The following is an 11,990-nucleotide window of genomic DNA, read 5'->3' on the forward strand; positions in this document are numbered from 1 at the left end:
TAAAAAAAGAAATAAACTTCAAGATTTTGTTCTCTGTGTAGAAAATTTGCCTGTGGGCGGGTGTGAGGTGCAAATCACGTGCCAGCCAAAAAATTTAAGTGAATGGGGCTTTAATAGAAGCTTCAACGTACAAAATACAGTAGAAAGACTAGAAAACTAGAGCTTTAAGTAAAAAAAAAAAAAAAAAAAAGAAAATTCAAGTTTTATGCTTTTAATGGAAAGTACAGTATATAAAAGCACTAAATATGAAATTAGAGGAGCCCGTGCTCCCCCAGCACACGCAAACGTGATTAAAAAGACAATTGCAATGTTAAATGTTCGTTTTGTGCCTCTTCCCCTAGACCGGGCTTAAACTGCGCAGGCCTCTGGCTTAGGCCTGTCCTAGGGAGTCCCTGGCTGCATCTCAGGTCCTGGAGTTCAAGCGCTGCGTCCTGCAGGAAGGAAAAGGCTCCGCAAATCCCGAGCGGCTGCAAAATGGCCAGAAAAAAAGGGGTTGGGAAGAATTTTACCTTTGATTTGGGCAGCAGCAGAGCCGTTGAGCTGTTGTCCATCCTTAGGCTGGCCTAGGAGAGAGCAGAGAGCGTGGCTGGCTCGAAAATCAACCCTGTGCCAACAGCCATGTTCTCCTGGGTGTGTTTTACCCGGTGGGTTTCACCTGGCCAGCAAACCCACTTCTTTTTCCCCGTTTTAATGATTTTTTTAGTGAGATTTTACGTTAAAGCTTTCGGAATAAGTGAGACAGATGTACCTGTTGGTCCCCGCGCGGCTATCTCGCCCGCCAGCCTCTCAAAATATTCAGGCAAATCGGCGTATTCGTCTCCGTAGGAAATAACTTTAATCCCTTTGTCCAGCATGTTCTCCCGCAGCTTTTTAAACTCGTCCACGTCCCCCCTGCGCACCAGCATGAAGTGCTCCAGGTCGGATTTGTGCTTCACCGCCTCTAAAAACAGGGCCTGGAACGTGGTGTCGTCGACAGTCCAACCGCAGCCCAAGAACAGGAAGGATTTATTTTCGTACAGCTTCTGAATCGCCCGCTTTAAAAAAAGGGAAAGAGCTTCTTAATCACAGTGAAGCTTAAATTTTGCTTAGAGAATCCACCCCTCCTCAGCCGCTTCACGAAATTACAGACTCGAGCTTTAAGCTCGGCTTAGTCTACGCCCGCTTAACTCAACAGGGTGGCGGGAGATGTAAAGATATAGAAGAGAAGGGGGAGGTCTCACCATCACCTCGGTGTTGCGCAGCACGTTCTGGTAGCCGGCTGGGTGCAGGACGATGCCGCCAGGGTTGGTGTAAACGCCGTGGATGTGCAGGACGCTCAGTTTCCTCTTCTCTTGCGCCCACTCCAGCACCTGCGCAAAATAAAAACACCCCAAAAAACCCAAAATAAAACATTAGCGAGGGCGGCATGATTGCTTCCACGGCGCCGTTTGGGTCAATGACGAGTCTGCACACCGGACTCGGCAGAAAAAGGATGAAAACTCTATAAATTTCATCTCAACACATTTCTCAAGCTTAAAAAGTTTTATTTCTTGGCCCCTCGAGGCTCCGAGAAGCTCCAAGGGAGCTCAATGACTGACGTTTGTTTCTAAAAGCCACAGTTTGCTCTCAGTTTACTCAGCTCGTTTAAGCTTGCAATAATGAAAATACTTATTTGTAAGACTCTAAATACATAGGTTGAGGTCGCGCAGGAAACGCAAAGCGCAGAAACAAGTCGGAATGACCAGAGCCCACATGTGGCGCGTGTTTAACAAGTGAAGATAAGGACGGGACACTCTCCGCTGGTAAAATGCATGATGGAAAGATGGCAAGTCTGTGTAACGGCAATTAAATCACAACAAACAGGACAATGCCCCAGCTCAGCTCTGATTTAAAAAAAATCATGTTTTACCTTTTTTTCATCAGTCAGGTCAAGAGACTCCAGGTGCTTCCCCTGGTGCGCTGCATACAGCTCCAGCAGGTTGTCGAAGTTGGTCGTTAACACCAGAGCCCCGTTCTCCATCAGATCCAGCACGGACTGAAGCAGCTGCTTCCCGGAATCTTCCATTTTTGATTCCAGGTCGTCAAACACCTCGTACAAACAGTCTTTGAAAAAGGTGGAGCGAACGTTGCTCGTGCGCTGAGGAAGGGAGAGATTAAGATCAGAGTCGGGGTTTTTTTAATCAAGTTTTGTGGCAAACTTGATGAAAAACTACGCAAATATTTCTCAAAGACAGAGCAATTTTTGGAGATTGGGGCATGCTGGAGAACCAAATTTGGCTCTTTTTGAAAACTTGGAGGTGCGTATTGAATATTTCCAGCCGAACAACCATTAACTCACTGGCGACAGCTTCTGGATAAGGTCGTGGGCGACGTGCACCAAGTTCTTGTCTTCCTGGAGACACTTTTGGAACCGTTTGCTCTCTTCATCCTCCAGCAGATCGAAGTCGACGGCGGCGTCCAAGAGCGCCTGGATTAAACCTTTCCATGATTTCAATGCTGGGACGCGGGGAGCAACTGCAGCACTGATCCCTGTCCCGATCACCAAGACGAGTTCTTGGGGCTTCTTAGTTTTGAGGCTTGGCAAGAGCTTCCTGCAAGGCCAAGTTTTGGAAGCCCAGATACAAAGAATCTTGTGAAAAAGAGAGTTTTTTATTTTTCATCTGCAAACACAAGAAGGGGAAAGGAAAGCGACAGCGCACCGATGGAGTTTTGCTCTCCCTGTGTGCAAAAAAAGACGAGTTAACCCTTTTTTTAAGGTCTTCACTGTGATAAATGGGTTTAAATTTGGGACTGCAAGCTTCGCACACAAAGAATCAATATTTGTGCTAATGAGCTTGTATAAAAACACAACCAGAGACTGAAATCCAAAATGATAACTCATAAATAAATCAGATTAGTGGGGGATGACTTGCTAGATGAATTAGTAGCTTGTTTGTAAGACGGTGCCTTAATTTCTGAGCCCAGCCTGGAGGGGAAGAAGCGTCGATACGACCCAAATTAGCATCATGCTCAAGTTGCCGCTTGGAGAATTATAAAAAGACCAATTAATTATTATTATTAATAATAAATTGCTTGTAATTATAATATTATTATGACCAATTAATTAGTATGGGGAGCTTCCAAAATTGAGATATTTAGCCTTTCCATGCAGAAAATTATTTGCTGTGAAACTGCTGTCCAACTCAAGAAGCACAACCACCGCATCCGACATGACCTTAAGCCTGGGCAGGACCTGAGCTGGGCTTAACACCCACCTAAAACAGGGAGGCAGAGCAGTAAAAACCATTTTTTTGTGCAATCGTGCGTAACGAGCTTAAAAAACCCCTAAAAGCGTGTTTTGGGTGTTAGAGCCTTTATTCCACGCAGGAAAATACCAATTACAGGGCTTGTCCGTAATGTCTCTCTAAGGAACGACGTGGGGTTTACAGAAAAAGCGCTCATTAGGAGAAATTAATTGGAGGATAATTAAATTTACCTGGGCTTTTTTGCAGGCGGCATTCCATCTTCCAGGAATGATTCTTTCCCCAGGCTGCGCGTAGACGCCATCCAGTTTCTGTAGGAGATAAATCACCACGAGCAAAGTCTATATATATATTATATTATATTATATTATATTATATTATATTATATTATATTATATATATGCAACACAACGTGGAACAGCCCGCAGGTTTTTGTCGAGCCAGCTTTTTCACCAGCTTTTATTATCTTGGTGAGATCACCTTTGGGCTGAAAATCGCGCTTTTTTTTTCGTTCTGAACTTTGCCCCCGTGACTCTCATCCCCTTCCTTAACTGCTCAAAAAAATAAAGGATTTTTCTTGGCTATGAAAAGCCACCCAGAGAATTTAATTCCCCGGGGATGAGAGAAGGATCATCCAGCCCAATGTGACCTTAGAGTGTGCAGAAACCAAATTTTATGTCCAAAAACTCAAGATGTAAAATACAAGAGATTTGCCGGCAAACACAGTCCTCTCCGAAATAAAAATTAAAAAGGAAAGAAAGTTATATTAGTTTCAGGTTGTGAATTATCAGCTAAGTGTCAAATATCAGACCTGTTTATACATAAAATACCACATGGGCTTGTTCACCTGCCTGAGAACTGTTCCCGTTTTGCTTTAAATAGCAGAAACGGAGCCATCGATTCAATTTTTAAGTGCCTCTAAAGCATTAAGGACATTTCAAAAATAATTTTGAACTGAGGAAAAAAAATAAATCAGCTTTTGAAATGATAGTTACCAAGAAATGGTTGTCTAGTGTCATGAACTTCAACCTTAGTTTCTATTTAATACAGATTGCCAAAATAAAAACAACATCAGAAATAATATCTAGTTGGTTTATATCTTTAGAAAAGTGCTTATTTCTCTTAACGACAATTATTTTATATGTAACATAAGGAAGACACTTTGAGCTGCAAAAACACCCGAAATACAAAGTATCGCAGCTAAAACCAAACGCCAAAACAAAGGATATGCCAAATTATTGCTGAGGCTCACGCTTGGGTGCATATTTATAATATATATATATAATATACATATAAATAATTCTTAAAAACCCCACAGAACGGGACTACGCTGCTCAGTCAACGTCAGACCTCACCCTGCAGAAATATCCCAGGAAAGAAATGTTTTCAAATTAATTTAAAAATAAAGAAGAAAGCACAAATTAATTGCTCATCAATTATTTTTAGCTTGGAGTGCTGTGAACAACCACCAGCAAGGGCGTAATTCACATCTCCCTTTTAAATTAAGTGGTTTTAAGATGCTGGGATAAGATGAATATTATAGTTTAAAATCCACTATGTTTCAGTGAGAAGAATCCAAAAGGATGTTAATGAGCCACCCTTGGCTGATTCCCAAGCTTTATCCGTCCATGTGGGAACGATAATTGGAGCAGGCTTATCAAAATTGTCCTAAAAAGGCCCAAACCTCAGCAATTTAACGGGCGAGGAAACCCAAACCTGGCTCCTGTGCGTGCTGACACTATGAACACAAGATCCACGAGTCAAAACACATCAGAGGTTTTTTTATTTAGCGCTGCGGTTCTTCCTGATGTTTGGACTCCCAGCGGCTTCATGAGAAATAAGAAAAATTATAAAATGAAGCCTGGAAATGGGGTCTGTACCCCCACAAACTTGCACCGGAGCCTCCAGGACTTACCTTTCCCCTCCGCCGTGCCCCTTCTCACGCTAAACCTGGGGGAAAGTAAAGAACAGGCTCCTTTTTATGTGGGAAAACGTCCAAGAAAATGTTTTTTTTAAGAGGGTGACGGTGCCGAGGGGGCTCGCAGAGCGGCCCCGCCGAGGTGGGACTAGGCCCCCACGGCCCCCGCCGCCATAACGCGGCCGCCCCCCGGGCCCCTCGCCCTCCTCGGGCTCACCCCTGACCCCCTCGCCCCCCGGGCAGCCCCACAGCCCCCGCTGATGGGACAGAGTCCCCGCTGATCCCCGCCGACCACCGCGGCCTTTGGGCCTCCCGGTCATGGCGGCCGCATCCCACCGTCGCCATGGCAACCGCCTCCCCCCCCTCCCCAGTCCGCCATCGCCATGGCGACGGCGCCCCCGCCGCGCGCCGCACGCACCTGGCGCCCAACGCGCCCGGCCCCACGAGGAGACGCCCGGCCGCCGCGCCTCGCCCCGCCCCTAACGCCGGACGGCGGGATGGGATTGGCTCTCTCTCCTTTCCGCCCCGCCCTCTCATTGGCTGGTTGCAGCGAAGAGCGCGCGCGCGGGAGTTCGGCAGTATTCTCGCGATGCTTCGCACTGGTATAAAAGGCAGCGGGCGCACGCGCAGTGTAGTAGCGGCGTGGGCGCGGCGGGGATGGTGGTTTGTGTGGCGCCGCCTGTCAGGCAGTGCTGTGAGGGGCCCAAAGCCCGGACCGTCCTGTTCGAGGGGCCTGTTACCCCTCAGGGGCCTTATTTTCTGGAGTTCTTCCCTCGAGCTGCCTCTCTGCTCAGGTTTGTGTCCTCGCAGTGGTGTCTCCCAGCCTGTGAGGTGCTAAGAGTGGTGCTTGGACTCTGCAACTCTGTGTGGAGGGGTTTGGGTGTATTCAGGGCTTTTCAGGAGGAGAAGCTGTTCTCTGTCTCTCTGGGTATCCGTGTGTCACTTTGTATTGATAGTGTATTTAGAGACAGATTAGCCCTATTTTGTCCCCTTGCCTTGTACTCAACCCATTTCCTAATATTCCCCACAGGCAATCGAATACGCCGCAGTCTTGCCCATGATGACTGTAACTGAAACGCTCTCGTGCCGCCAAGGGATTTCAACACGGTGGGTTGCGAATCCAGCTGTGCTTTCTTAATTACCCTCTTCTTTTTAATAAGGATTCTATTGTAGCCAAGGCGGAGGTGGATGCAGCGGGGATGTCGCTCAAGGGGTTTGTGCCTCTGGGGTATGGCAGTTTGGGGGTTTCCAGGTATATGAAGCTGATTTTTGTGGTATATGGGGTGGATTTCAAGATATATGGAGCTGATTTCCAGGTATATGGAGCTGATTTTTGTGATGGTGGCAGCAACAAAATCGTCCATCCCAGGACAAGACTGGGGAGGGGATTAATTAAAGGAGGGTCAGAACATGACAAGCAGTGACGGACCCCTCAGGACTCAGTGCTGCTCGATCTTGGGCTTTTTCCTTTGTGATTTAGGGCTGGATGGTGGCTCCTGCTGGGCGCCTGGAGGAGAAGAAGGCAACTGGGCAGAGCCGCGGGGGAGATTTGGTACCTTTTGGGGGGGTCATTACCTTTTAAGGCACGCGCTGCCCTCATACGCTCCACATTCATCTTGCTTGCTGCCCTGTGCTCCACGATGGGCCGGGGGTGGTGGGTGCCGATCAGGCAGCCTGCCTGCTCCTGCACGGCCCGTGACGCCTTCCAGGGCTCGTAGATGTACTTGGCGGGGAAATCCTTGAGCACGGGAAGGTATTTCCTACGGCGAGGGGGTCAAAACCACCCCCCATGTTTCGCACAGCTTTGAGTTTGTACCTACCGAGTGTACGCGCCGTCCCTGTCCGTCTTCTTGCCAAAGGCGATGGGCGAGTAGATGTGGAAATAGCGGTGGAAGAAAGCACTGCCTGACAGCCACAGCCAGTTCCCGGCGTTGAGGGACCAGTCGGTGTCGAGCAAGAGCTCCTCGAAAACCTGCGGGAGCACCGCAGTGACATGGGGTCCCCAAAACCCCAAGGGGTGTTAGGAGGCGCCTCCTGACCTTCAGCCCTTCTTCCCAAGAGATCCAGAGATCTCTGCGGGTGAGGAAGCAGGCGACAGCGTGTCGGGCAAGGTGGTGGATCCAGCCCTCGTTTCGCAGCTGTGTCATCGTGGCATCGATGAAGGGGAAGCCTGTGCGGCCCTGCCGTGCAGTGTTGGCGTTAAACAGGACAATTTTTGGGCGGTTTAACAAACTCGGGGTTTCTCCCCAAGGGAAATACCTCCCTCCAGGCGTGGAGGTGCTGGGGGTTGTTGTCCCACTCGACTTGCAGGCAGATGGGGTTACTGACCATCTGATCGAAATTGGGGATGTTGGTGCCAGTGATGTAGAAAAATTCTCTCCAGAGGAGTTGCCCATGCAGGGAAACGGGGGGCTGGGAGTGCTGCCGCTGCCAGGGGAGGTGGGATCAGCCCTTCACCCCTTCTCCAGGGTAATTCTCTTACCCCCGCACCCCAAAAACGCCGCCTCACCCCCTGGTACACTCCATCCAGCCGCCACCAGAAGGTGCAGATGGACAGGCAGCCGAAGGTGATATAAGGGCTGAGGACAGTGGTGCTGGGACTCAGCGAGTTGGGCGCCGTCTCTGGCTTTTCAAAGCCACGCACCCAGGCCTGGATTGGAAACGCACTGGGGTTGTGGTTTGGGATGGGGGGGGACTTGAAGCAGCCCCAAAATTAAGCTGATGGGTGGTGAGAACCGACTGTCCTTTCCATAAGTGCATCAAGCCGGGCGAGCGCTGCCGTCTCCCCGCCGGGGTAGAGGTGGGGACCATCCTCAGCAGGGTCCTTCCCCAGCTCCTCCAAGGTGGGGACCCTGAAATTTGCGTCGTGACACGGGGTGCAGCAGCCTGGGGAGTTGTGCGGCTGCCATTATTCCGCTCCAGAGTGAACGGCGAGGGAGGTGCTGACCCGGTTTTGTGTTTTAAGCTCTCACCTTGGAGATGGTCGCGTGTGAGCGCCGGGACTGGCTTCTCCGGGGGTCTGAGTGCTGCCAGGAGGTTCTGCAGCTGCTTGTAGCTCAGGGGTGCTTTGCCACCATTCAGCGTGAGGACTCTGCAGTGGGAGAATTAGGGATGCGCTCCTCACCAGCGCTGGACCCCCCTACCATGAGTGACGGCCCCAGGCACCCACCTATGGGTGTCGTAGAGGGTGTGGGGTGCCCCCCAGGTCACCTCGACACCATGCTGGGCCGCCAGCTCAGCCACGGCCACCTCGCGCCGGCGGGAGGCGGGGTCGGTGGCCGCCTCGAAGGTCAAGTGTGTCGTCCCCCAGGCGCGGAACAGGCCGGGGAACACGGCCTCGGGGCTGCCCCGTGCCACAAACAGCCTGCTGGGGCACCTATGTCCCCGCAAAAGCCCCTCAAACCCCCCACCGAATCCCCTTGAGAGCCCCAAGTCCCCTGAGACCCCCCCCGAAATCCCCATGAGAGCCACCAAATGCTCTTGAGAACCCCCCAAATCCCTTTTAGAGTCCCCAAACCTCCTCAAGACCCCCCCTAAATCCCCCTGAGGTCCCTTGAGACCGTCTCAAATTCGGTTTAACCCCCCAAATCCCCTCAAGATCCAATCGATAGCTCTCAAGACCACCCCCAAGTCCCCCTGAGATGCCCTTGAGACCCTCCCAAATCTGCTTTAGCCCCCCAAATACTCTCAAGAGCCCCCAAGCCACCTCGAGACCCTCCCCAAATCCCTTTTGAGACTCCCTTGAGAGTGCTCAGATCCCCTTTAGAGTCCCCAAGCCCCCTCAAGATCCCCCCAAATCCCCCGAGACCCCCTCAAGAGCTTCCAAATCCCTTTTAGAGTCCCCAAACCCCTCAAAACTTGCCTCGAGACCCTCCCAAATCCACTAACTGCTCAAGAGCCCCCCAAATCCCCTTGGGACCCCATTGAGAGCCCTCAAGCCCCGCCCCAATCTGCTTTAGCCCCACAAACCCCCTCAAGAGCCCCCCCAATCCTCCTGAGACCCCCTTGAGAGCCCTCAAGACCCCCCCAAATCTCCTTTAGAGCCCCCAAACCCCCTGAGACCCCCCTAAACCCCCTCGTGACTCACCTGGAGCCCACGCCTCGCAGGCTCCGGTCCAAATCCCACAGGGACTCGAGGAGGAAGCACCGAGCGTTGGTGCCGGCAGGGAGGCTGGAGGGGTCGAGGACGAAGAGGGGACAAAAGCGATGGCAATCAGTGGCTGCTGCCAGCAGCACCTGGTTGTCATGCAGCCGGAGGCTTTTCCGAAACCAGTGGATGGAGCTGTGCGACATGGCTGTGAAAAAATAGGGGAAAAAAACCACTTTATTTGGTAAATTTAACTCATAAAATTAGCAGAGATGGACCCGTTGGCATGTGGTTATAAAACAAGGGAGGGACGCGGGTCCGGGCATGCTGGCAAGGGCTGGGCGCGGTGACGCTGAGCCGGTGACGGCGGATGTAGGGGGGGGGCGGGCCGGCTTGGGAACCACTCCCGGATGGGGAAGCTGGAAGAACGGCTCAGCTGTGCCATTTGCTGCGGATCACATAGGCTTCAGAGTGAACGTGCTGCGTCTTATCTCTCCTAGGCGCTCCTGGGAGATTTTCCTCCTCGCCAAACCCCGGAGCTGGTGCATCCCACTGCCTGAATCCTGCACCCTGGGTAGGCATCCCCCAAATTTCCCCCCCCCCGCAAATTTTCACCACTCAAGCTTTTTGCTATGACTAAGTAGCGGTGAACACGGTTTCTGCGGGTGTGCCGGGGTCTTGCTGGCGTTTTGCCGCAGGGAAAAGCTTTAGTGTGACTTGGGGGTGGTTTTATTTCAGAAGGTGCCCCTAGAGAAAGGTCCGGGTGCCCCAAAACTGCCAGTCGATCCCAATTTGTCCCCTCCACAGGATCCTTTCCCTGCTGCCGGGAATGAAGCTCTTTCCCACCCATTGGCTCTCGGCTGCAGGTGCGTGTCCTTCCCAGCGAATTTAGGGAAAATTTGCTGAAAATTCCGCTCTTGGGGCGAGCGCCCTGGTGCTGGATGTCCCTGTGGTGTCACCTGCTGGGGCCTTGGGGTTGAGACCCCTGTGGGGTGGTTCCCGCGCTCCTAATTTAATTAGTTATCCTTTTTGTTGTGCTGCAGGAGCGGTTTCGTGCCAGCGATTGACTGCCCATTATGGCTGGTGAGTGGGGGTTCTGGCAGTGCGGGAGGGACAAACCATCTGGCTCTGTCCCTTCCATCGCATCCCCTTTTCTCCCCCGATGTCCCTTTTTTCGCCCCCTGCATCCCCTTATCTCCCCCTCGCGTCCCCTCCCAAACGTGAGGCTACCCAGGGGTGTCAGGTGGGTTTTAGGGGCTGGTGTGTGTTTTTGGGGTGACGGTGACATCTGGAGGTGTCACACAAACCCCTTGGGGGGACCGCAGGAGTGCGGTGAGCCCACCCAAATCTTACCGTGGCCTCCCCAAATCTCACCGTGACCTCTCTAACCCCGCAGGCTGGTTTAGGCGGCTCCTACACAAACCCAAGCCCAGCTCAGCAGAGAGCACCCGCTCTTCTTCATCCTCCCCTTCCTCCTCCTCCTCCTGGAGCCCTGCTTCCTTGCCCCGGTCCATCCGTCCATCCCCCGTCCCGGACATCAGCGCAGCGGGCAGCGCACGCTGGGCCAAGAGCTACGACGTTTGCATCTGTCACAGCGCCGGGGACCTGGAGCTGGTGTCGGAACTCGTGTCCTACCTGGAGGGACAACCCGAAAGCTTCCGCTGCTTCCTCCAGCCGCGTGACGCTGCGCCGGGGAGCGCGGTGGTGACGGAACTGTGCGACGCTGTGCAAAATAGTCACACGTGGGTGATGCTCATCACGCCAGGGTTCCTGGGGGACCCGTGGTGCCGCTACCAGATGCACCAGGCACTGGTCGAGGCGCCAGCAGCTGACGGCCGCGCCATCCCAGTGCTGAAGGATGTGGATCGGCGGGATTATCCCAAGGAGCTGCGCAACCTCTACTACATCTACATGGCGCTGAAGGAAAGTGGCTTCCAGCGGATCAGGGACACTGTGCTGCGCTGTGAGTGTCCCCAAAAATGTTACTCCAGGGACCGAATTCTATATTTAAGTAGTTGGTTTGTGAATTAATTGGTTGCTAATATGGCTTGTTTCTTTCTTCTGCAGATCTCCAGGAGCTGTGCCGGAGCTCTGTGAGCGGGACTGAGTAGCGTCAAGAGTGGGATGAGGTGTCCCCACGGGCGTTTTGGAGATGTCACCGCGTCATCTGGATGTCACCGCGTCATCTGGATGTCACCACGTCCTGACGGACCTCTGGTTCCACTTTGTCCCCGACCTGGGAAGCGAAGACAGGTCGCCACACAACGTTTTGCAGACAACAAGGTGGAGGTGCCGTGTCCTGGTGATGGTGTCACCGTCTCGGTGGCCACAACCCCCTGGGTGGGGACAGGGATGTCCCTACTGCTCGTCACACAACACTAAGCTCTGACATCGGGTGGGTCTGGGGGCTTCAAAGCTTCTTATGGAGGCAAGGAGCGGTCTTGTGGGGGTCAGACTCCTGCTAAGCTGACATGGTGGTGTCTTTGCACGTGTTTGTTTGGACTAAAAATGCAGAAATTTTACATTTTGGGATTTATTAATCCTGTTTTCTGTGTGTCTGGAAGGAACCTGGGGGGTCAGTGACCCCAAATGGTGTGGGGGGTGATCCCTAAGGCGTGTGTGGGCTCCGCTTTTGTGTGCGGAGGCAGTTTTTTGGCTTTTTGGGGGGGTCGTCCCCCAAAATTCTGCGCTCAAAAGTGACCCGCGGTGGTGGGGACATAGGGCACACGTGGCACCGCCAAGCCACAAGGGGGCACCTCCTTCT

The 11,990-nt window shown here is 52.3% G+C and overlaps 3 protein-coding genes across 4 annotated transcripts; 1 reads left to right on the plus strand and 2 right to left on the minus strand.

Annotated features, from left to right (window-relative positions):
• Nucleotides 1-108: 108 nt before the first annotated feature.
• Nucleotides 109-5,617, minus strand: FAM118B (family with sequence similarity 118 member B). Its single transcript, XM_065652055.1, has 9 exons — nt 5,558-5,617; nt 5,137-5,171; nt 3,455-3,532; nt 2,318-2,570; nt 1,889-2,116; nt 1,221-1,349; nt 749-1,034; nt 510-563; nt 109-431 (listed from the first exon to the last, which is right to left on the minus strand). Exons 3-9 carry the CDS (start codon nt 3,523-3,525, stop codon nt 418-420), a joined length of 1,035 nt encoding a protein of 344 aa, XP_065508127.1. The 5' UTR covers nt 3,526-3,532; nt 5,137-5,171; nt 5,558-5,617; the 3' UTR covers nt 109-417.
• A 172-nt stretch (nt 5,618-5,789) lies between these two features.
• Nucleotides 5,790-11,762, plus strand: TIRAP (TIR domain containing adaptor protein). Of its 2 annotated transcripts, XM_065652066.1 has the most exons (7): nt 5,790-5,933; nt 6,170-6,246; nt 9,727-9,800; nt 10,034-10,092; nt 10,270-10,309; nt 10,623-11,189; nt 11,294-11,762. In XM_065652066.1, the coding sequence occupies exons 5-7, from the start codon at nt 10,303-10,305 to the stop codon at nt 11,335-11,337; spliced, it is 618 nt and encodes a 205-aa protein (XP_065508138.1). In that variant the 5' UTR covers nt 5,790-5,933; nt 6,170-6,246; nt 9,727-9,800; nt 10,034-10,092; nt 10,270-10,302; the 3' UTR covers nt 11,338-11,762. The 2 variants fall into 2 exon arrangements, with proteins under 2 accessions (XP_065508138.1, XP_065508139.1); XM_065652067.1 differs by lacking the exon at nt 10,034-10,092.
• LOC135998724 (cryptochrome-2-like) lies at nt 6,579-9,432 on the minus strand. Its single transcript, XM_065651886.1, has 10 exons — nt 9,227-9,432; nt 8,309-8,503; nt 8,112-8,230; nt 7,880-8,025; nt 7,649-7,789; nt 7,399-7,566; nt 7,179-7,319; nt 6,960-7,111; nt 6,715-6,899; nt 6,579-6,646 (listed from the first exon to the last, which is right to left on the minus strand). The coding sequence occupies exons 1-10, from the start codon at nt 9,430-9,432 to the stop codon at nt 6,579-6,581; spliced, it is 1,521 nt and encodes a 506-aa protein (XP_065507958.1).
• Nucleotides 11,763-11,990: the final 228 nt, after the last annotated feature.

Source organism: Caloenas nicobarica, chromosome 26, assembly GCF_036013445.1.
Source record: "Caloenas nicobarica isolate bCalNic1 chromosome 26, bCalNic1.hap1, whole genome shotgun sequence".
NCBI lineage: Eukaryota > Metazoa > Chordata > Aves > Columbiformes > Columbidae > Caloenas > Caloenas nicobarica.